Source organism: Pararge aegeria, chromosome 3 (assembly GCF_905163445.1).
Source record: "Pararge aegeria chromosome 3, ilParAegt1.1, whole genome shotgun sequence".
Lineage (NCBI taxonomy): Eukaryota > Metazoa > Arthropoda > Insecta > Lepidoptera > Nymphalidae > Pararge > Pararge aegeria.
The window spans coordinates 8,807,007-8,831,969 of record NC_053182.1 but is presented as its reverse complement, the minus strand read 5'-3'; the positions used below and the strand labels follow the sequence as shown (position 1 = coordinate 8,831,969).

The following is a 24,963-nucleotide window of genomic DNA, read 5'->3' as shown; positions in this document are numbered from 1 at the left end:
CTACAAGTAAGTGTGCATGCGAGATTGTTGATACGCTGTACAATTACGATAGTTGTGGGAAATCGCGCAATCTTTATATTGTTAAACGTAAGACAACTTTTGCAATTTCATTATTATGTAAAAACTTTAAGTTATCTTTAAGAGTTTTTAAACTACGTGTATCAATTTTATCTACGTTTCACAAATAAAATATTTTAACAAAATCATTAATATTTTATTTTATTTATTTATATCCATTCAGTTAATTATAGACCGTATATGAATACTGCCTCTTTATAATTATTTCAAAGAAAGTCTTGTCTGGCTGCCTGTTTGTATGGGCTACTAATCTTTAGAACGGCAGAAACGATTTTCTAAGGACGTTAACAGAGCAGTAAAGGATTAAACGGGCAAGAATCAATTTTTTTGTGGAAGGGATATTGGGAAGTTAAACGAAAGCCATTTTATTATCATTCAAGCAATCTTGCAACAATATAAACTGGGTCATATTTAGTATATGGCTTAGGTAGATATACAATTTCCCTTCATCAATTAGATTAATACTATATGGCTTCGGCCAATACCAAGGTACTTCAATAACTACTCGACTAGAACAGCCGCTAGTTGTGTGGAACTATATACTAAATTAAGTGAATGTAAACAAACAAACATTATGTCCAAGAATTCAAACAATTTAAGAAGGTTCAGTGCCCAGGAGCATCCTTCGGTAACAAGTCTTTAATTTGCAATTAAACTAAAACAACAGTGTAAACGCAATTTCTACTTTAACAGTTTTATACCTTCTGCGCCTAAAAGTCTAGTTAACTTTGTGTTCATTTTAAAGGTAAAAGAAATAAATGACGACCCAATCGATTTAGACGATGTTTTACCGAAAATTGGTGAATTTGGCGTATACCAGAAGCTTCTATTGTGGTTCGTGTGCCTGCCCGCTTGCCTTCCATGTGGATTTTGTGCTTTTAACCAGCTTTTTATGACCGACACACCTGATCACTGGTGCAAAGTACCGGAACTATACAACATGACGCAAGATAATCGTAAAATGATATCTATCCCACGTAAGGTAATGAGGTCAATTAGTTTTACATATACCATTCAAAACAAAACAAATCTAAACATCTTCAATCATTTAAGGAAAATGATAATACAACCTTTGAGAGTTGTGTACGATACTCAGTGGATTGGTCTGCGTTATTAAGCACAGGCAAACCAATAGATGTAAATGAAAGTTGGCCTGTTGAACCTTGTCTGGATGGCTATGAATACGACAAATCGGAAGTGAAATCCTCCGTCGTGATCGACGTAAGTAGTTTTTATTTATTGTTTCACATGTACCTGACGCAGAACTTTAAATATCCCAAAACAAAAATCAAATCAGAACATACCATGATTAGAAGCCTTCTTTTGGGCGGAAAAACCTTGAGTCTCGAACCTACAAGCAAAATATCGTTTAGATTTATTTTTATCATCCTTTCATGTAGGTACATATAGGTAGAAGTACCTAATTAGTAAATGCTTGTAGCAAACGTTAGAACGAATAAGAATTTGGGCCGTTAATTAGGAACATTTTGTTGTTAGGGTGAATTTGGTTAAGTGGGTTTTAAATTCAAGAATTCGCTGATTCGGAGTCCCTTTTGATACTATTAAATACCTATTAATTACTAAACGAAAAAATATTGTTTTCCAGTTTGATTTAGTTTGCGAATACGATGTCTATCCAACACTCGGCTTAGTTGCTCTAAATGTCGGAGGACCTATTGGGGTTTACTCTTTTGGACTTCTGAATGATCGGATAGGGCGAAAGAAGTCCTTTTTCGCGTGTTTGACAACTTTACTGCTTGGAAGTATGATGACAGCATATGCACATGAGTACTGGTTTTGGGTATTGGCACGAATAATAGTCGGTTTAACCATTCCAGCCGTTTATCAAATACCATTTATTATATGTAAGTAGAGATTTTTTATAAATAATATTAATACAAATTGTATAACGGAATCCTGGATGGAATCCTGGAGCTCTTTAGCGATAAGACCGCCTTTTTTACCCACACCGTTAGTTTATTTTCAGTTTGTAATACGTTCAATAAAGTATTAAAGTACATACACACATATATATGATAGTGGTGTACCTAAATAAATTTACTACTTTATTTCAGCATTAGAACTGGCAGGTCCTAATTATAGATCGTTTGTTACTGTAATGACCTGCATATTCTACACTTTGGGACTAATTCTTTTGTCAGGTGTGACATACTTTTTGCGCGATTGGAGGTCGCTTGCACTAGCCACATCGGTTCCGTTTTTCTTTTATTATCTCTACTGGTTCGTTTTACCGGAATCTCCTCGATGGCTGCTGATGAGAGAAAGGTTAGAAGAAGCAAACACCATACTAAAAACTATCGCGAGGGTTAATGGTAAAGAGTTACCCGAAGAGTTTACAGCAAAACTCCAGAAACAAGTTATGGAACAAAAAGAACATGGATATAAAGAGGCAAAAGCTCCCAGTGTGTTTGCTCTATGTAGAACGCCTAACATGAGACTAAAGACTATTTTGATAACTTTAAATTGGTGTGCGTCTGAAATGGTATATGTTGGCCTTAGTTACTATGGGCCAGCTATCGGGAGCAACCAATATATGAGCTTTTTCCTCTCTTCCGCGGTAGAGATTCCTAGCTACATTGTTTGTTGGATTCTTATGGATCGCGTTGGACGTCGGTGGCCTCTTTGCCTATCAATGGTCATCAGTGGGATTTTTTGTATCGTCACTGTTCTCCTTCCGAGCGGTAAGTCATTTTTTTTAAATCAGCAAAGCATTAAACAAATGTTTGGGTATATATATAATAATCTTAAAAAAATCCGTTTTAGATGCTGAAACGGAAACCTTAATTCTATACTTGATATCGAAATGCTTCATATCAGCATCATTCTTGATCATTTACCCATATGCTGGAGAGTTGTACCCAACAGAACTACGAGGAATAGGTATCGGAACATCAGCTTATATCGGCGGTCTGGGACTAATAATTATACCATTTATCAATTATTTGGTAAGTATAAAACTTTCAAAGTCAAAGTAATAGTCAAATATTTCTTTATTCAAATAGGGACATACCCTTATATGGCACTTTTGATGCGTATATTACACGTAAAATATAACATAGAAGTGAATTGACGGCCGATTGGCGCAGTGGGCAGCGACCCTGCTTTCTGAGTCCAAGGCCGTGGGGTCGATTCCCACGTCCGTTTGTGTGATGAACATGATTGTTTTTCAGTGTCTGGGTATTTATCTGTTTATTATAAGTATTTATATGTATTATATTCTTAAAGATATTCAACAGCTATCTTAGTGCCCATAACACAAGCTACGCTTACTTTGGGGCTAGATGGTGATGTGTGTATTGTCGTAGTATATTTATTATTTATTTATTATTGATGGCGATAACTAAATTCGTCAACTTAAACTTAAAGCTACGAGGGTTCCAAACGCGCCCTGGAAGAAGCCCACGAGAAACTTAGTCGGTTGTTTTTTTTTTGTTATCACCATCTCGCATTGTCACTTAAAACTATTTAACTTTGACCTTAAAACTTTCCGAAAATGCCTGAGAAAATATATCACACCGTAACTATTTAATAAAAACATGGTCGGAGTGGACTTATGCATATAAGCCCATGGTGCTTGTTAAGACGCAGTAGCCCAAGTGGAGTACTTACGTATATAGGATCAAAGTTTTCCCTTTTTTTGCCATATACCTTAAAAGTGGAACATTACTCTTGGAACTCCAGCTTATATCGGCGGTCTGGGACTAACAATCTGTATCTTTAACAGTTTGTGATGGAACAAGGTGAGTTAGTAGTAAGTGGAAGTAAGTAGTAAGTACTCTGAAAGAGGAAGAAGACTAACAAGCTTTGACTTTTACTTTGACTTTGACTTTGACTTTAAAACCTTTAAACCTTGATATAGTTTATATAATAGTAAATATATATAAACCTACCTATTTTTCGTAGGGAACTAGTAATTTGGTGCTGCCACTTGTACTCATGGGCGCTGTATCGGTCGTTGGAGGGATTACAGCCCTCCGATTGCCGGAAACGCTACACTGTCCCCTACCCCAGACTGCCGAAGAGGGGGAGCAGTTTGGAAAAGACTGGACTTATAAGGATTGTTTAGCTTGCGGTGGCCAAAGGTAGCTTTATTAATTTATTTCTCTTTTTTTTCTTCAATTCCACTAAATGTTACTGCCTAGTCTAAAAGTGTAACGTGTTAACCTGTTAGGGTATGACAGTTATATTAAACCCTAATCCCTAATCGCTTTATACGCGACATAGAACGGAATGTTTAATCGCTTTTTAGCACGTATTTGTTCGTGGGGATACAACTAGTCACGGCCGAAGCCTCGCACTCCCACTAACTCCCCGAACTCCCACGTTAATTTTTCGAGTTATTTTGTGTATATAAACAAATGTATCAGGTTTTCGGGAATAAAGATTTGTTTTGTTAAAACGTGCTACCTTGTTTTAGATCATGCTCTTTTACGTAGCTCTTAGGCATTATGCTTAGTCAACGCGCGGGCGATGGAACGCGGTGGGTCGTAGAATGAATGATTGTATGGGACCAATTTACTTAGATATGTCGCAGGGGAATTCATATAAAAAATGTATATTGAAAATTACAACTTTAACTAATAAAATTACAATTACTTTTATCTATTACTATACAAAATCTAAACTTTTTTATATACATGACAACTTCATACAAGTACCTATTTCTTTTTATTGTTGTAGAAAAAAAATATTTCCTTATTATTAATACTGTTATACTTTAGGCTTGTACATACACCTAAACCTACTCCTCCAAAATTACTAATTTTTATCTAAAAGATTACCTTCGTCTCTCGGTAATCCGTTAGCGATTACGGATTTGCAGAAGCCATACTTTCGAATTATGATAGTAGCTACTTATATAAATGTATATATATATATATATATATATATATATATATATATATATATTATATTCGCCACTTTTAATTTAGATATATCGCATTCGTTTTCTAGATATTATATACTTATCAATACTCATCAATATAATGAAGAGAAAACATTTTTGTACCGAATATGCTCCAGAACTACTGGACCGATTGTAAACATTTTGTTACCAAAAGCATGTCAATTTATAAGGGAGTAACTTAGGCTACAATGTTTGAAAGCAAAAGCATATTTTTATTTATAAAATTCATTATTTAGCGTGCACTGAGAAAACTGTTGCTAATACTTAAAATTATATTAAGGAACTCAATCTACAATATATTCGCAAGGTATATATGGCTTTTATGCGTGCCAACTGGGCACAAGGTAGGTACTTCGCCATTGTCTTAATGATGAAGAAGGCACGAAGGGGAGTGATATTACTAAAATAAGGATTATTATTTTAAAACAAGAGCGTCAACAATATTAAAATAATACCGCTTTAAGCAATAGTGCCATCTTTTCGTCAAAAATCCCTCAGTGCCTGAAGACGAAAGTCTTCGAACAGTGCGTGTTGCCAGTGATGACCTATGGCTCTGAAACATGGTCGTTAACTGTGGGCCTCATAAGAAGGCTTAGAGTCACTCAGCGGGCGATGGAGAGAGCTATGCTCGGAGTATCTCTACGCGATCGAATCAGAAATGTGGAGATTCGTAGAAGAACCAAAGTTACCGACATAGCTCAACGAGTCGCGAAGCTTAAGTGGCAATGGGCCGGGCACATAGTTCGGAGAAAGGATGGACGTTGGGGTCCCAAGGTGCTGGAATGGCAGCCCCGTACTGGTAAGCGCAGCGTTGGTCGACCCCCAACGAGGTGGACAGACGATATTAAGCGCGTCGCAGGTAGCCGTTGGATCCAAGCGGCTCAGAATCGTGGAACTTGGAACTCCCTACAAAAGACCTATGTCCAGCAGTGGACGTCTATCGGTTGATGTGATGATGATGATGATGAAGCAATAGTAGTAAGCGTAAAGTTTAACTGATCTGCATATTGCACAACCTTTTGCAACTATTCTTATAGGTAGTAAGAATTGATAATCTGTATGGTGAATGTGTTGTTTTAATGAATTTCCGTCATTAACTATAGTGAAAAAGAGATCAAACAAATTTAATACAACATCCGATCAGATGGTTCCAAACTTCGTACAGGTTTTATTTTTTACCACAAGTACAGTAAACCGACGTTTTTTCAAAATTACCTAGAAATAGGCACTCGTATTCGCATAATAGTCGTATTATACTGTGCTGAAACATTACGGTATTACAGTAAACATACAATAAATATACCAAAGTCATACATGGAAATATTATTTTCAAATAGTTGCATTGCAAGTTACACCTGAAGGTTATAGGATTTATTTACACTTACACATTGAGGACACGGCGTAGCAGCGCGCTACGACTCGAGAGTCGTGCAGAGTCCAGACAAGTTCTACGCGGTAGGCTACGTCGCTGCCACATTCCGCTACATAGAACTGAACATGCTGGCTACAAATAATATTCTACAAGAACATTTTTGCGACGTCCTAACAATTAAGACTAGTTTTCTAATTGCCAAATACTACGGAATAAATTTGAAGTTTTTGGTTGCATAACAAATAATTCTTATTTATACCTCAGGGGAATTTTTGCCTTTTGAAATAGACGTAGAAATAGAAATATTCCAGGCCACTTCAGGACGGCGTCTCCTCCCACAAAGAGAAGGGTTTAAGGCCGTAGTCCACCACGCTGGCACAGTGCAAATTTGTGTACTCCACGCCTTTGAGAACATTATGCAGAACTCTCAGGCATGCAGGTTTCCACACGAGGTTTTCTGTCACCGTTGAAGCAAGTGATATTTTATTTGCTTAAAACGCACACAACTGAGAAAATTTAAAGGTTGGGGTTCGAACTCAGCTCCCAGAAAGTAAAGTCGAAGTCCTACCCACTGGTTTTTGATATATAAAGAACACAAGTTAAACTATATCGGAATTTTACTTTCTTTTACAGGAGCGCAGTCCCAGAGTCAGATTCTTACGAAAATTTGGACCAATTAGAATTAACGCAAGCTCCATCCATAGAAGACGTGTTGCCAGATATGCAGCCCATACGACGGAACTCAATGCGGAAACTAGTTCGCCAAGCAAGCACTTTGGAAACCCAGAGAGACACCGACGGAAGTTTAAAGATGACCTATTGGTTTTAAGTTATACTGTTTAAAATAGTTAATTACATAATCTATTTTATATATACGAGTATATATTTTTTAATCAACTGTGTTCCAAAAGACTCAAATGCTCAAGTAAGAAAAAAAAGCAACCGCCCTAACTATTTTGGTCTTTCACAATTTTTCATCTCGCCTAGCCCATGAAAACAGGATGACCATAGAATATATTTTTTTCAAATTCCACTGTCCCAGGACAATGGGATGATTTTTTTAATAATTTTATTTATAAACCCACTGTCCCCTTAAATAGGGGACTCTGTTAACTTTTGAGACCTAAGATAGATGGATAAGTAAATCATCATAGCCATCACAATAGCATTATCATGCAACAAGTTCGGTACGTGGCATTTGTAATACTCTCGGCTTCCTTGTCGCCCTCGCTTACAGTTCGCGCGCCTTAAACCGCTTCGACTGTACTTCTAAGCAATGTTCTGTACTACTATCATGGGCGTTTCGTACGACAAAATGCGAACTATTTTTAGCAACATAGAAACTCTCCGTTGGTATTTAAAAAACAATTTGTATTGCCCGCTTAAATTAATGTTCCATCTTCATATTTATAACTAACAGTGAGGTACAAAATTAACTTAATCGGGACATAAAAAATATAAATCAAGTGCGGTAATTTTAAATAAAACACGCTTGTCGAATATCTTGGACTATGAGGCTTATATCGATGTGATAAAGTTCACGCTATGAGCAAGTTTAATGAGCTTAAAACATAATTATATTAATTGTTCCTTTAATTTTTTTGAAACCTCGTATCTATATTCGTTGTCCACGACCAAAAATGAGCGCTATTTTGAGATTATTTCAAAATTCAAATTCAGAATTAATTTATTTCAAGTAGGCATATAAGCACTTTTGAAACGTCAAGTATGTCTGTTGGTAGTGACTCTACCACGGGTTCGCAAGGCAGATTCTACCGAGAAGAAGCCGGCAAGAAACTCAGCAGTTGCTCTTTTCCAACATCAACAATTTACATTTTACATTTAAACATTCATTTTTCTATCTTGTGAGAGATGAAAGCGGAGCCGGAAGCTTCCAAGCAACATTGTCATTAATTAATTGCATCAATTGTATAGTAACCTCGCTGTAATAAATGTGTTTTAACATATTCTTTTAACTTATGCATTAGTAGGTCCAAAATTACCGTAGGAATCATATTATAAAAGCGTATACTCAATCCCACAAATGACTTCTGTGCCTTTCGCAGACGATATGCAGATGTCACTAATTTATGACCATTTGTATAATTTACATTGAATTGAGTTGAAAATTGTTATTTACGCACTTTGAGTCGTTACCACTAACTTATGAAAATTACAAGATTGTGTAACGTCAATAACTTCTCTAGGTCTCAGCTTAGGACTGCCGGAGAAACTTCGCTCGCCGAAAAAAGGTTCGAAATGAAACAACAAATTATAATCGATTTGCATTATAAGTCATTTATATTCATAACTGTCAACTTCCAATATGTTTAATAAAAAATATCACAAAATTAATATTATACTCAAAGTCTATTATTATTATTATTATTTTATTAGTTACATATTTACAGTACATAATTAATCTACTAAGTCGAGAAGCCTAAGGTCTTTCTGGAATGTTAGTCGCGGGCAGTAAGTGCGATATATATCTGCTCCGTATTCTGTCGGACTGCGCTTGCGCCGGGTCTCGGGAGCCTCCCCCCTCGCCGTCCCCGCTCTCGCCCGCACTGCCCGACGCCACGTCCGTAACACTTCGCGTGAGTCGCGAATCGATCTCCTCCTGATCGGAGCTATCGACGTGATCGAGTAAGTTCGCTGTTTCCTCTGTATGCACTCTCGTTCTGCAATAACAAATAAAATACACTATGTGATATTTGATATACAAAACCCCTATACATAGGGGGCACTGGGTGTAGATGCATGTGTTCTTAGTGCTCTCTAAATGGAAAGTATGCCAATTAGCGTAGGTACTAAATATAGCTTATAAGTCTTTTTTAGATTTAATTTTGATTTTATATTATTTTCCATAAATGGATGTAATGTCTGTAAATAACGATTATTATACAATTATGGGAGGATACCCGCGCCCAGTAGTCAGTGGCGTGCATAGAGGGCATGCAGATGATATAAAATGAAGAAATCTCCAGTACGAGTTATAAAAAACTTAAGGATAGGCATTGTAAGAGTTATAAAAGGCCTACCCTTAAGTATTTAAAACTGGAGATTTTCTTCATTTTATATCGTCTGCATGCCCTCTATGCACGCCACTGACTACTGGGCGCGGGTATCCTCCCACAATTACATAATAATAATAATCGTTATTAAAAAAAGCAAAATAATCGTTATTAAATCGTTATTTATTAAAAGCTTCGACCAACATCTCAAGAAGCTTTCGCTTGGTTGTTGGATCAAGGGTCGGATACAGAAGGCAGTAGTCCTTGAAACGGCGCGTATTGTGAGGAGGTTTCTCACTCTGGAGCCCTGACCACCGGTTGCTTGGGCATTCAAAAGCCCCGCAAGCGGAGGGTGGAAGTTTTTTTTTTTTATAAATTTTTAATAGTGTTTTTTAATTTATTCTTAGTCATTGTTAATAATTAAAAAAAAAAGAAAAATAATAAATGATAGAAAAAATCGTTATTTATAGACGTTACATCCATTTATAAAAAATAATAGTGGTGCCAGCAGTGAGCCGGCATTGGGTTGATATGGAGATGATGTGACAGTTGTGTGTCTGTGCTAAGCAGATTGGAATATACTTGTCACTACCTCTTCCGGCGGGTGTTGTACGAGGTAACTAAGGGAAATTAACAGTGGTATGCCTCAGACAAACAAAGGGTATATTGTATAGAATAGCGGAAGAAAGATTGTATGGAAAGGACGTTGTACGGGAATTAAGTTGTGATGGACCACTAGAAGTACATAAATATATAATCTTACTTGGCAAGCGATTCTCTAGCGCTCGGCGACAGGTTAAGTACTCCTTCTGACGCAGAGTCCAGAATGTAGATAAGCACGGCCGCTATCAGCGAGACTAAGGAGAAAAAAAAACACTTCAATCTAATTGTAAGGTTCGAAAGTGGTCAGTATAACGCAAAATGCAATGCAAAAAGGCTAACCTATTAGCGAGTATGGTAGTCATACTCCTAATAGCTTTGTACGCGACATCGCACTGGAACACTAAATCACTTAGCGGCATATCTTCGTCGCTAGGCTGGTAACTAGCCACGGCCAAAGCCTCCCCACCAGACCAGACCAAAGAAAATTCCGAAATTATAATTTCCCAAATTGCCCCCCCCCCCCCCCACTTCATTTTCTCAAATAAATTAAATTAAATTCTCTCCAATTCATATAAAATCATACATTTGAATCAGTATCATTATAAATCATCATTAGAATAGACTTGGTTTAACTAAAAACTTTACTGCTTAAAATAATTTGTGCTATAAATTATCAATGGACTTTCATGTTTAAGAATAGGTGAGAATTTAAAAAAAAATTAGGTTTTCGGTTTCACAGATAATTTTCAGAGACAGTACATAATGTTCCTCTAAAGCCTGCGAAATATATTTTCAGTTTTCATCCACACGTATATATATATATATATATATACGCAATTTCATACGCACGCACATACACGTGTATATTTACAAGTGTACGTGTGTGCGTAGGAAATTGCGTTGATTATAGTTTTACATGAATACTGTAACACTCCACCCCCAATATTTTAAAAAGTGTAAATAATATGTTCTTACCAAATAAACATCCTAGGAAGAATAATTCTAGCATAAAGTATCCATAGTTATCAACTATTATTCCGGCAAAAATAATAGTTACAGCCAATCCCAAATTCTGTACGGCTTGACATCTGGAATATAATATTATCAATATACCTTGTACCTTTGATTCTGTCACCTAAAAATACCTCAGAAGATAACATAAGAGTGTGAAACATTGTTAACGTACTTATAGTAAGCCCGCCAACCCATAAGTGCAGAACGGTGGGTCTCAAAAACCTTTGAACTAATTATTGTCGTTAGCCTCAAGTGAGTGCCTCGTGAGTCGAGATAACACTCGCGTCACATCGATCTCGTGACACTGAAGAGAAAACAATTCAATTCTATAAAATTAGAATGTCATTCATAATATACTGCATCAATCAGTATCACTAGAATCTTTATTTGCACTCAAGACAACCTCAAAAAAATTGAGGTTTTATTTTAAATAGGTAGAGTAATTGACTTTTAAAACGCCATTCTTTTTTAAATAGAGTTGTCCCCAACATACGATATTTCATTTTTTCGGCTGTCTATGATTCTTCCTCATTTTCTTTATTTTTAAACTGTTATTATATTGCATTGAGACAAACAACATAGGATGTCAAAACTGTTGCTTCGTCCGCGATGAAATTTTGATTTGCCCTGAAATTAGAAGAAATCCCGGGACAACCTACGCCTATCTCCAGCAGAATCAGGGTGACTTCAGCGGCTGTATGCGACTTCGTAAACGTAGAATTCCTGAACTCCAGTGAGTTTAAGAAGATCCCCGTTAGTGCCTATACGCTTCTCCAGAAAAAAGCTACCAACAAATTTCTTTAAGAAACACTTTGGCGTTTATAGTTCTATTATTATATTGCGGATTATAGCTATACCTATGTCGTATGCGTAGTTTCAAATAATCTTTCAAATAATCAGCTTATCACATATGCTGCTGTCTTAATTTAACAATCTACTGGACCGGTTCTCCATTTAAAACTTCTCGTCTCTTGAACGTGCATCTCTGATATATTAGGTCATTTATTCATAATATTTACAATTAATTAATGCAAATTTCGGTGTATCTAACTCTAAAAACATAAGACTAATAAAATTTTCATCCCCTATTTTACCCCAACTAAAGTCAGAATTTTTTAATATTTTTTGTTTAGATTTCCATTATATCATACATGACCTTAAGAACAAAGGACTTTCATACAAACTTCGCACCCCTATTAAACCCACTTAGGGTGTAATTTCTCAAAACCGTTCCTTCTAGGCTACATCCTAGAAGGAAATAACCTCTTCAAAGTTTGTGGGCTGTACAATTCCTGCGAATTCGTGATACATCAGTCAGTCAGTGACCTTCCGCTTTTATATAGAAAGATAAGAATATAACAGAAAATAACATAGAAATTTTATAATTTAAATATTGAGACTTACATTCCATACGCAGTTCCCATTTGGTGCTCCGGAACGACCATCGCAACAAGAGGCCACAGTCCGCTGGCCAGCAAAGAGTAGGATATTCCCAGCGATATCTGAGAATAGAATTTTTATTACTCATCGATTTTAATCAAGGACGAAGCAAATTAACCTGTTATTTTAATTGTTACTCCATATCTCCGTCAAACCCAATTTTGATAATTTAAATTCTCCCTTTCGAAAAGGATGACGGTACTAAAAAAGCGAATTTTTATTTTATGTGAACCTAAGTATATTGTGTAAGTTAAGCTTAATTTGCTATCCCTCGTGAAAAGCAGGAGAATCTGTATGGTGTAATTTATAAGTACTTGAATCCATACTCCACACCAAACAGACTTCGGCAATGTACCCTCTACGCACGTTTCACTCCGAACCCGAAGCATCCTCAAGAGATGATGACTTTAAAATTAATGATTTTTAACTGAAAAATACTATAAGATTATTATTAGGCACTATTAGATTATTGTATTTTTTATTAGAATTTAATAAATTCAAATATTTCCATAGGCCAATGCTTGTGAGTGAATTTGTAATTGATGTCCGATGAGGAATCATCTATTGTCAAAGATAAATCATCTCTCAATGTCTACTGACAAAGTCGTACCGCTTAAATGAAATAAATTAAAAATATATTTTAAAATACAAATATATAAAATATATTTCTCGTTGGTTTTGAAAAATTATAGTGATAACATTCAAAAAAAAACATTTATCAAATGTGTCTTTTTTACCTTTCTTATCCCCCACCTTATCTATCTAAGCCCCTCCCACCTCATTAGTGCCTCTGAATATGTTCAATACTTAATAAATAAAGTTGATAAATTTATCAACTATTGGTGTGGAGAAATTATAAATCACACACATTCTTTCCTTTTTGAATTTAATTATTTATAATTTTTGTTAGTTGTTGTCCTATTAATTGCAGCAAATAAATATCACTTGCTTTAACTGTGAAGGAAAATATCGTGTGGAAACCTGCTTGCCTAATAGTTATCCATAATGTTTTCAAGGGCTTGTGAAGTCTAGTCTGAGGTGGATTACGGCCTAAACCCTTCTCATTGCGACAGGAAGACCCGTGCTCGTGCTCTGTGGTGGGCCGTAACGGGTCGATGATGATGATGATTTATTTTAATAATGGCAACTGAAATGCACAATTGTGAAAATTTCAACTTTCTTCTCCTTCCTTCGTCTTTAAGGTTCATGAGATATAGCCCGCTGATCAGATAGATGGTCGGACAGAATTACAGCAGAGGGTTAGTAAAAAGGGTCGCGTTGGCACTATTAAGTTACGGAACGCTAGTGTATTTCAAACACAATGAGAATACAAACTCACCACTCCAACATACGGATTAACAAATGTGAAAGCTAGGAGGGAATGCGATCCGATGGTGGTGACAATGCTCAAAATGATCCACGTGACGTTTCTGCCGGTCTTGTCAATTAGGATGCCGAAGAAAGGGCTCAGCGCTGCCGATAGAAAGTACACCATGGAGTTCACCGTGTTCGCTTCTTGCGGTAGGAAGTCGAATTTACGTTCGAAAAACAACCTGAAAAAATATTTTTGTTTAAGTTATAAAAAAAAAAAAAAAATTGTTGGACTGTATGTAAGCCAGGATCCATACCAAAAGTAATCAAACTCCTCTAAACTCGTAAACAATATAAGATTTAGTCGAGTCAGTGGAAACAGGGATAGCAATGATTTTTAGATTATTGTTCTTTATATAGGAATGCAAAAAAAAAATTGTAAATGTTGCTCTATGCTCCCCACATAACAAAAGAATTCATAAAAATTATTACGACGCTTCTTATAGAGAAACTGACGAAAACCATAAAAATATGTGCATTTTTATTTAGAGCTAAATTAACAATGAATTATAAATTATAAATTCATACTCAAATGTATCATACCGAATATACTCACTTTCCTAAAGCGATGAAAGGAAAAATAGCCAAATAATATGCAACACATATAACAGCCTGGAGCCAGAACACAGATTTAAATTTCAATATGTCTTTTAGGTGAAATGGCTGGTCTTGTTTTATTTGTACTTCGGGCTGTCTAAGAGCCTTTTCCGCTCTCAGGTCCATCCAGCCAAGGATGAGGGCGCATATTAGGGACCCTAGACACGTCAGAGAAGCTACAACAAAAAAGTTTAGGTATCATCACTTTATATTTATTTATAAGACACACAAGCAATTAACTGTAACTACATTCATAAAAATCTTAAATATGTGTTAGAATTACAAATTCTGTCTAGTGCCATTACAACAATCAATAATTGGTGTATGCAGCATTATCGCTGTTATCTCCGGTCATAATTAAAAAAAAAAAAAAAACTTAAATAAGTATTTAACTAAAGATTATTAAAAATAATAATGTAAATATGAATTAAGCTATTATAACAGATTGATTAGTAATATTAAATTAAAATTAAAATTTATAATTAAGATTATATTATTAAAACATTAAAACATAATTTCAAAAAAAAAAAAAAAAGTAGCTGATAACGCTATGTTGACAATATCTGTGGCATAGCATAAAACGATAGGAATACTCATCATAATTAGCGTATAGTCAAGGTCCTTACAAAAATAGATTTATAGCTGTTTAAGGCTTATATTGCTTTTTTTTATTTTTTATTAATAAGAATTATCATGCATACTTGCAAAAAGCAAAACATGAGGCCAGAAGCCTGAAGTTTTGCCAGTCGTTTCTTAAATTGATTTTGATATAAGTTTGAAGTTAAAAGCCTTGGCCAGTGAAATGGTACTACAGTTTTTGACATCCCCAATTTGATCATTAGTTTCCAAGCATGAATAAATATAAAAGTAATATGTAAGGATGATAAAATATTATGAATGGATAAATAAAAAATGTCGAAAATTATTGATATTACCACTGACTATGATCTATGGCATATGCCATGACCTCCCTATTATGAATTATAATCAAAAATGTTTTTTTATATCAGTTTTTTTTTTTACTTCAAGTTAGCCCTCGAATATGGTAGTAAGCTTACCTGCTAGGGAGTATGGTAGCCATACCCTACTCCCTAGTCGGGTTCTACGAGAAATGGCACCGGATCACTAAATCGCTTAGCAGCACGTCTTTGTCGATAGGGTGGTAACTAGCCACGGCCAAAGCCAGCCACCAAACCAGAGACAATTCAGAAATTATAAATTCCCAAATAGCCCCTGCCGGGAATCGAACCCGGAACCTCCTACTTAAATTCATAATTCTCACCGCTGCACCAGGGAAGCCGTCAAACAAAAAAGATTGATTCATTCAAATGGATTGTAATGAACAAAATAAAACCTCTTCTGTTTTATTATTATTTACGATATAGAACTAAAATAAAATGTTTCTCAGTCTACAAATTCAAGTTGATATTTAAATTAAATGACAAACCTATGAATAAAGCCATGCCAAGTCTTTCATAGCCTGCATAGTAAGTTGCCACCCATTGGTAAACAGATTCCATGATCCAAAAGTTAACAGTGCTCCCAAACCTGGAGATGGATAGTTGCAGGCCAAACACCATGTTAAGTTCCTTGCCTTTGAACCACACCACCACATAATTGTTGACTGCTACCTGCAATGACTCCCCGCCAATACTGCAACATAGACAAAAATATAAGTAATACAAATTAAGACTAGATGCTTAATATACCCTGACATCTGCCTGCTGATTGCAAACAAACTTCTTTAACAACAAATGCACATAATATGTAGTGTTACAGTATATAATTAAACTTTTGATATTTGCCATATATTCTATTAAATTGATTGGCATTTAACAAATGTGCTAATAATTCATAAGCAAGAATAAAAATTACATTTGATACACAACTAATGTTCATGACATTGTAGCGTTGGTTATTTTTATATAAATATGGGTGCATTTTTGTTTACTTCATTCTTGCATGAGATACCAACAAAGCAAATGCAAAGATACCTCATGGTGTCTTAATCATTATCAGTAGTTTATAGAATGTATTTAATTAAAAACAAAAGATTAGTACTATGATGTCATTGATCAACCACTGAAACACAATTGCAATAGCAGACTTGGGGCCCGGGGCTAAGTCCCAGTGTCATGTCATCATTTGCCAATTCAGTTTGATTGCGACTTTTAATATATTTTTCCTCTGTATGTGCATCTAATTCCTCCTGGACCAATTTGGATGAAGTTTTGTGTCTATATTTTAATACATTCCTGGATGGTTTGGAAAAAAAATTGGACCTGGTTGGTGTTGCTGCTTTGCTGGGCAGAACAGTGCCACTAGTAGTTTATAAAATAATATTAAATTTATATTTAACCACCTCTTTTGTCTAATGGCAGTGGTAAACATGACTATGTATCCCAAGGTCCAATCCTGGTTAATAGCTATTAGTTTTTCTCTAAGAAATTTTCAGTACCAGAGCAGAGTTAGTTAATTGGTTTTGTCCCGGTTATTATCACTAGCATGTGAATAATTATCATAACATGACTCAGAAACATCTGGTCACTAGATAATATATATTCTGGTTTGTGAGTAGATAAATAATAATATTAAAGTGCTTACCCAAATATAAATCTGCCGAGTATCATTAACCAGTAAGCATTAATGTAAACACCAAATGCAAATACTACTGCCCCAATAAATACAATGGTCATATATATTATTGTTCCTAATCTTACGCCAAAGCATCTGGAAAAGATAAAATATAAAGTTGTTTGAATGGACAAAGAGTTTATAACTCAAGTTGTATCATCATATAGACCCATTACGGGCCTACTACATGGCAAGTGTCCCCCCCCACAATAAGAAGGGGTTAAGACCATAGGTCAGCATGCTGGCCCAGTGCGGATTGGTGGACTCCCGACACCTTTGAGATCTTGAGAACTCTCAGGCATGCAGGTTTCCTAAAGATGCTTACCTTCACCGTCAAAGCTAGTGATTTTTTTTAATTACTTAAAACGCACATAACTCATAAAAGTTAGAGATGCGTGCTGGGATTCGTACTCAGCCCCCCGAAAGTGAAGTCGAGCTCCTACTCTTACTATTTTTGCAAGATAATGGTACCAATTTCGTTTTCCTCTCTTATCTTAACTAAACTTATAAAGTCAGTCTTATATTTCTTTATTCAAATAGGTTTTAGTAGGAAGCCACTTTGAATGCATTACAAAAAAATTTTTACATAGTGAGTTGATGTATAACTATGTTTGTCAACTTAAAACTAAAGGTTAACTAACTAACACAATCATTTTCTACAAATACAACAATGAAAGGTCTACATCCTTTTCTAGCTTAACCCTTTCATAATGTGGCTTAACAATACAAATGTTAGTTGTCTGGCACTGGGCTCATCCTTATAGTATTTTAAGTCTTATTTAAGCATAGAATCTGAATAGAATTGTACTACTTTTAATATTTAACCTATTTATATGAGGATTGAAGTTTAAACTCTGTTTATGTAAAAAAAATCTAATTTAAAAAAAATATATATATTAGCTATTAAAAATTGTTCTGTTTGGAAATTGAATTGGCTTCCATTTTGTGACTAAACACATCTAACAGTATGGATAGATAACAATAATATTATTGAAACTCAAGACCATAAAATATTTATCTACATGTATGCATTTATAATGTATATCTTTTCTTTGCATATTATAAAATAAAATCCCCCGTCACATCTGTCTGTCTGGGCACAAAAAACTGAAAAACTATCAAACTGATTTTGATAGTTTCAGTTTTCACTAATGGACAGGGTGACTCTTCTAGAAGGTCTTATGTACAGTTCATGGTTTTCTGTTAATTGGCGAATATTAAAATAAACTACACTACTAAATAAATGACGAATACTTAATAAAACAATGTTAGTTAAAGATGTCAGACCAACTTGGAGCTTTGCTGGTGCACGCCATGATAATTATTGATGATACATAAAAATAATGTACTTCATATTTAAAGTAATCAACATTACCTCCAAAAAAGTCCACGAGGCTTATATGTCTGTTATAGTTAACACCGTGAGTGTTTTTTTTTCTGCAATTAGGTTCTAGTTTTTTTAAGATATTAAAACCTGTACTAACCAATTTGGTGCAGACAAAGTTGCATGGGTCAGCTAGTACAACAATAATTCATACAAACCTATCAACAAGATAACCGCCAACAAAACACAATATTACATTTGGCCATGAGTATATAGAGTACAGTAGGGCGAACTGTGATGTGTTCAAGTGTGAGTCACTTTTAAAATTATCAGCAAGTGCTCCTGGTGTATCATAACAGAAATATGAACCTAAAACAAAGAGTCATATTAGGTATGAAATGTACACTATAAATAAAAACTTATAAATTTAATACGCCATATAAACAATGTATCATCTGTATATCTGCAATTATATGGCAGAGCAGTTTAAGGTTAAAAAGTGCTTTAAAAATCTTTTCCCAAGGATTAGTATTATCAATTATGTATTTAGTATCAACAGTCTATAAACTAAATCCTCCACCCTCTCTGCTCCCACAGGAAAGGTTGAACCGCACAAACTAAACTCCTTTTCAGCAAGGTTGTTCCTTAGTAATTTGAGATAAATCTCAATATATTAACAGCCTCCCCTCCTTAAGTTTCCTTTTTCACCCTTATTTTTCTTTATTACCAAGCCATGCAGGCTTGCAAAGATAGGAGACATTCTCTCGACAGGGAACAGAAGACAAGCGTCAATGTGTTTATTATCTTCTTCATGTCTAATACACCCTCCAATGTGTGAAATAAATTCCAATAAATTATGTGTAATATTAAACAGAGGTCACCTTCTTGTTGTCCTATTTTCCACTAATAACTAAGTGAAAGGACTTTTTTAAAGAACTTTAGCGACCTATTGATTGTGCCTTTTCATTTAAATACTAGTATCTATCTGTACTCTATCTATAAGTTTCAGAAGCACCAGTACATTAATACCACAAATTTTATATTGAGAAGACTAGTTGCCATATATCTTAATGATTCTTTGATGTAATTTACTTTAACCACTCACCAAAACAAAGGAAACACATTAATACTAGGCCAATAAATCTATGTGCTTTAGTAGCAGGATGGAAGCACGAAGCAGGCGGCTCCGCGCCAGTCCTTTCACTACTTTCTGGATTCTCCATAATGTCAGGAACTACAATTCTAGAAATTATTAAAAATCACGAAATTATAGTTATCACTTCAACTGAAACTTACAATCATAAAAGGGATATGTTTGGACTAATGGAAGATTAATGATCATTTTAATGAAAAATGATATGATAAAAAAACTTATGCAGCGATACTTACACAGCATTAAAGGAAACTGAGATATTCAAAAAGACTTTTCGACATGTCCGTGAATACAACAATATTTACATATTGAGTTATCTAACGAGAGACAGTTCAATTTTTCTATAGAGTCACTACCTACATAAAAGTTCATACAAAGTAACAAAAACACAAATGTCTGCCTCAGAAGTTTTTGTTGATTCTGATTCTGTTAGTTGTCACTGTCACCACAGATTACAATCAGCATTAAAAAACATTGATTGATTTATGCTACCATCGTAAAAAAAAATTATCTTCTCTTTGGTTTCTTGGCTCTGCGCGCTGAGCTGAACGGGATTGTCATTTGTGCTCCTTGGAGTTATATTATTCTAGGGTCAAGTGTTCTTTACATACATTTTTATAAATGAGGAAACTTTTTAAATTAAAAAAAACTAAATTTTAAGACTATTTAAAGGAAGTAGGAAAATAACTAACTAGGAATTTAAAGGAACAGGAAAGGATGTAAATAATACAAAATGGAATACTTAAATTAGGTACACATATACAACTTAATATCATACAATAGCATAAATGAGGAAAAAAATATATATACAGAGGGTTCATCAATGGACAAGAGGATGTCAACGGAAGTAGGAAGTGGGATCTTTAACTGGATAAGATCCTAGTAAAATGAATCCCGCTTATATGGGCATTATAAAAATATGTGGTTCAGGTCACCGACATTCGCACAAATCGCTAACCACAATTCTAATTTTCGCCATTTGCACACGAGAACAAACGTAGCCCAAACGCATACGCGTCAAGATACACGTCACTCTCCTTATCAACTTTGAACCTGAGAACCATGGCTTTGACTGAATAGAGTTTTGAATCCTAGCGAAAGATTTACCCTTTGACTGACTAGAAATCCACCAAGCCATTTTTCAAGATTCCTAAATGGAATGTTTTGGCAATGCACATAAATCATAGGCACAGTTCCAAAAGTCTGCAATGTCGCCGCATGAAATAGCCTCATTGGCCAGCTAGTCAGCACGTTCATTTCCAGAAATGCCAGTATGACTTGGTACTCAGGAAAACAACTGTATAGCCTTCTCCATTACAAGTAAGCAGGTTTTTTTTGTAATAACATGACTTATCTAAGCAGACTTAATTTGAAATCTCGATAAAGCTAGCAGAGCGCACTTATAGAGTCGGTAAATATAATAGATTTTTTAAGTTTGGCAAGAAGAATGTATTCAACAGATTTAAACAGACCAAGGCATTCTCCTGTAAATATCGATGATTCTGGCGGAAATTTTATTTTATGAAAAATATTATATTGAAACATAGATACCTTGACAAACATGAAAAACTCCAACTCCAACCGGGCCGTCCGGTCCGATGAATGCTCAGAAGCATCACTGTACTTATAATGAAAATCGTTTTTTTTTTAATATGTTCACATATTGAGGAGCTTTCAACGGGTTTCTTAGAATATCTGGATTTCAAAAGTAGGATAGCAATATATGTTATAGATAGGCGATAGGTGGTGTATGGAGCAAAACATACGATAGCTTTTGATAAGACACGGGGCAGATTTATGGGACCAGTACGAAAAAGTATCTATAAATTCAAAGTTTATCACGTAAAGGATGCTGTGAAAATTGCATAGCTTTGAATAAATACCTATTAGATAGGAACTGTTTCATCAAACATAGAGGTGGTTCAACGCACTTTATTTGCATAGCATTGATAGGGCTAGATTTCATGGCTCCAAGGATGATCCTTAAAGCTTTGGCCTGCACGCTATCTAATTTGTTAAGAGCAACGGCACTACAGGGCTCTAGAATAAAAGTTGCGTAATCTAATAAGCTACAAATAAAGGCATTATAAATATGACGCGAGGCAAAAGAATGGGCACCCCATCAGACACCGATTAGACACCTGATCATATTTAAGTTTTTTTTTTCACATTTACCTACAATGTTGTTATGTTGAGGAATTCCAGTAAGTTTGGAGTATAAAATATTTCGCTTCAGACTTTATAAGGATAGGATTATCCCTATAAAGGTTATTTAAATCGTGAGATATTCTCAGTCTAGAAAATAGAACCACATTCCTTTTATTAACAAATAATTCCAGTAGGTAGACATCTAACCACTCATTTAGCAAGGGTTCTAATATTATAAAGCAGAAAAAAATGTTGGTTTGTTTAATTGCTATTCATAACCTTTGATACCTTTTCCTTAAAGATTTTAATAATTCTTAATTCTCTATGGTTACATTAGGAAGCATTTTTTATCCAAAAGTATTATACGCTATATTTAATTTAAGTAATATTAAAATTTAACTATGAAATAATAGTAATTGTAAACGAAGCCAGAAGAAAAAGTACATAATATAGACGAAAAGTAGTACCTACATAAAGTAAAGTATCTACCCTAGTTTTCTGTGGTCTGCCATCTGACGTTATGTTATGGAGAGTAGAGGTAAGGAGAGTCATCTTATATGGGAGAAAAGTTGAAAAAGTGTCCAGTTGTATGCGCTAAATAACAGTTCAAAAATCCTCCACAATGGCGCTGGTGGATGCACAGGGTATGGTATGAATGTAGCAATCGTAGATGAATTGAAGTATGCCGAGTTAAAAAATTTAATGTCATTATCGACTAAAGTAGTTAATTATTGAGAATTTCAACAACTTACGATGTACAAAATATTGTGGTAAATATAACCTTACTTCCTTGTTTATTTTTCAAGCCTACTCTAACAATATTTGGTTTGGCGCTTCTTTTAAGAGTTACCTTGATGCAAATGTGGCGCCATCCTAATTTAATACATTTTGACGACACTTTTTCATATACACAGATGACTCTCCTTACCTCTACCCTCCATAATCTGGTATCACTATCATGTTTTTTTTCTTTGGGTTAATGGCTTTTTGTCAGCTATAGAATCTAGTTAATCTGTGTTATAGACAGGCAAGTGAAGTGACAACTCATCTTTCACGACACGGTGATGGGTGAACGGCCAGTTGTGGCAGTTTACAGTAGTCACTAAATGTCAATAGCTGATGGATAGTTCACCGAAGTTATATTTATGACAAAAAGAGTATCATAAATTTCATGAACTAATTTGAGCTTTTACGAAATACACGTAACTAATAAAAGCCAATATGAATAAACAGTTTAAAGGCATTTTGTTCTGTGTAGTGACAGCGTGGGCAATATGTGCTGTTATCGGACATTCGCATTCACACGGCGGCGCCGGAGACGAATCTCCAGCGCATAAATACAGTAAAGATGCAAATGAAAAATACAACGAACAACGAGCAGAGCAATCTGAATCCAATTATGATTTGTACGTAAAAGCCTTAGGTTCTACAATCTTTATTAGTATAGTGCCGTTTTTAATATTGTTCTACATACCGATAGATGGAACCGTTGAAAAACAACCGCTTTTAAAAGTTTTGTTGTCTTTTGCTTCTGGTGGGCTACTTGGTGATGCATTCCTACATTTGATACCACATGCTCTTATGGCTCAACATAGTGGTACAGGACAAAGTCACAGCCATAGTCATACTCACAGTGAAAATGAACATGAACCCCATGACATGACTGTAGGACTGGGTGTCCTAGGAGGAATTATTACTTTTCTAGCTGTAGAGAAAACAGTACGTCTTTTTAATGCAGGACATGGCCATTCACATGGTAGTGATAAGAAAAAGTCTGATGACAAGGCCAAGAAATCAAACAAAAATAAAAAGGATGAAATAAAAGTAGCTGGTTATTTAAATCTTGCTGCTGATTTTACCCATAACTTCACTGATGGATTAGCAATTGGGGCATCTTACATTGCAGGCCAGAATATAGGGCTGATTACAACTGTTACTATTTTACTACATGAAATTCCACATGAAATAGGAGATTTTGCTATTCTGGTGCAGTCTGGATGTTCACGAAGAAAAGCTATGATGTTGCAGTTGTTGACAGCCTTTGGAGCTATATCAGGCACAGTCATTTCTATATATCTTCAAGGGTCTGGAGATGGTATTGTGTCCTCCCTTATCTTACCATTCACAGCTGGAGGTTTTATATACATTGCTACTGTGTCTGTTATACCAGAACTATTAGAAGGATCAAATAAACTTGTACAATCAATGAAAGAAATCCTTGCCCTCCTTGCTGGTGTTTATATGATGGTGATCATTGCACAGTATGAATAAGATAAACATATTATATATATTGTATACAAACTAAATAAATATATATATGCCCACAACATGTTTTTCTAGTAAATGAATAAAACATCACAAACACCAAGTTTTTTTTTTACTTAATTACTAACATCATAAATTATTATATTAAATATTCATTCAGAATCGGATGATAATAAATATTGATACAGGCATAGAATTCAAGCATTGTCTATTACAATTTAGGCCCTTATTCTTGGTATTAAAAAATGCACAAAGAGGCCAATCCCAAAATCAACATCTAAATTAAAGTTTAAGAAGATGTAGACTTGTGTTTCAGTTGTGTGTCAGGAAATATTCAATAGTTATAATATAATTCAGTTATGCAAATCAGTGGCGGACACTAGTACTTTTTTTTAGCAAATTTTAGTAAAATATTGCAGAGCATAGTTTCTATTCCTAATTATTAAAAATTACATAAGATTTACTTCTTAGCTGTGAGCCATTAAAACTCAATCAAAGTGGTATTTTGTAATAATGGATCAATTTTGCACTGTATTATCCTCATTGTGAGTATTACTTATGATATATATACCATTCATTAGTTATCAAGTTTTCTAACTTATAATTAGGACAAATATTTTGTTCTTATCACTTAAAATACACTTGCCCCTTCTAGTGTGGGTACCTGTTGTTGGATATCTGCACATAAAATTTCATTTATCTATATTTAACATACTTTATACGCATTTTTGAAACATTAATTCAGTTTGTAGTGACCCACAGGCAGAAATAGAAATATCAGATGACAGCAGATAGTAGTGGATGGTGTCATTCTAGTGTGCAAGAGGATGGTAAATGTTTCTTAATGATTTTAAAGTACACAAATCTTTAAAATAAATTGCTACTTCTTATTTAAATTTATTTTTGTCACAGAGTTAACATAACAATACATATTAACAGGCTTATTTAAATTATTTTGTCATAAATAAATTTTAATTCAATAATGTAGCAGTCATGCTTAGTGGGTGTTACAATAGTTTAACA

The 24,963-nt window shown here is 34.8% G+C and overlaps 3 protein-coding genes across 3 annotated transcripts; 2 read left to right on the top strand and 1 right to left on the bottom strand.

Annotated features, from left to right (window-relative positions):
* The first annotated feature begins 595 nt into the window (after positions 1–595).
* On the top strand, positions 596–7,256 carry LOC120636887 (carcinine transporter). The gene is made up of 8 exons (XM_039908451.1): positions 596–706; positions 824–1,060; positions 1,132–1,299; positions 1,685–1,943; positions 2,154–2,780; positions 2,863–3,044; positions 4,003–4,181; positions 7,011–7,256. The coding sequence occupies exons 1-8, from the start codon at positions 653–655 to the stop codon at positions 7,204–7,206; spliced, it is 1,902 nt and encodes a 633-aa protein (XP_039764385.1). The 5' UTR covers positions 596–652; the 3' UTR covers positions 7,207–7,256.
* A 1,393-nt stretch (positions 7,257–8,649) lies between these two features.
* LOC120636896 (major facilitator superfamily domain-containing protein 1-like) lies at positions 8,650–19,946 on the bottom strand. Its single transcript, XM_039908462.1, has 11 exons — positions 19,764–19,946; positions 19,480–19,616; positions 18,593–18,743; positions 17,021–17,146; positions 15,864–16,069; positions 14,376–14,592; positions 13,788–14,001; positions 12,413–12,510; positions 10,970–11,082; positions 10,155–10,248; positions 8,650–9,058 (listed from the first exon to the last, which is right to left on the bottom strand). Exons 2-11 carry the CDS (start codon positions 19,595–19,597, stop codon positions 8,818–8,820), a joined length of 1,578 nt encoding a protein of 525 aa, XP_039764396.1. The 5' UTR covers positions 19,598–19,616; positions 19,764–19,946; the 3' UTR covers positions 8,650–8,817.
* Positions 19,947–22,724: 2,778 nt separating this feature from the next.
* LOC120636907 (protein catecholamines up) lies at positions 22,725–24,033 on the top strand. The gene has a single exon (XM_039908473.1). The coding sequence runs from the start codon at positions 22,897–22,899 to the stop codon at positions 23,944–23,946; it is 1,050 nt and encodes a 349-aa protein (XP_039764407.1). The 5' UTR covers positions 22,725–22,896; the 3' UTR covers positions 23,947–24,033.
* The last annotated feature ends 930 nt before the right edge of the window (positions 24,034–24,963 follow it).

Excerpts from the sequence above, each read along its gene's own strand:
- LOC120636896 (XM_039908462.1), bottom strand. The coding sequence starts at position 19,597 with ATGGAGAATCCAGAAAGTAGTGAAAGGACTGGCGCGGAGCCGCCTGCT. Across the intron at positions 17,147-18,592 it reads GGCGGTTATCTTGTTGATAG|ATGCTTTGGCGTAAGATTAG; the intron begins GTTTGTATGAAT and ends TATCTTTTCCAG. Across the intron at positions 10,249-10,969 it reads CTTCCTAGGATGTTTATTTG|TCTCGCTGATAGCGGCCGTG; the intron begins GTAAGAACATAT and ends TTTTCTCCTTAG.
- LOC120636907 (XM_039908473.1), top strand. The coding sequence starts at position 22,897 with ATGAATAAACAGTTTAAAGGCATTTTGTTCTGTGTAGTGACAGCGTGG.
- LOC120636887 (XM_039908451.1), top strand. The coding sequence starts at position 653 with ATGTCCAAGAATTCAAACAATTTAAGAAGGTTCAGTGCCCAGGAGCAT. Across the intron at positions 1,061-1,131 it reads TGATATCTATCCCACGTAAG|GAAAATGATAATACAACCTT; the intron begins GTAATGAGGTCA and ends CAATCATTTAAG. Across the intron at positions 4,182-7,010 it reads TTAGCTTGCGGTGGCCAAAG|GAGCGCAGTCCCAGAGTCAG; the intron begins GTAGCTTTATTA and ends TTTCTTTTACAG.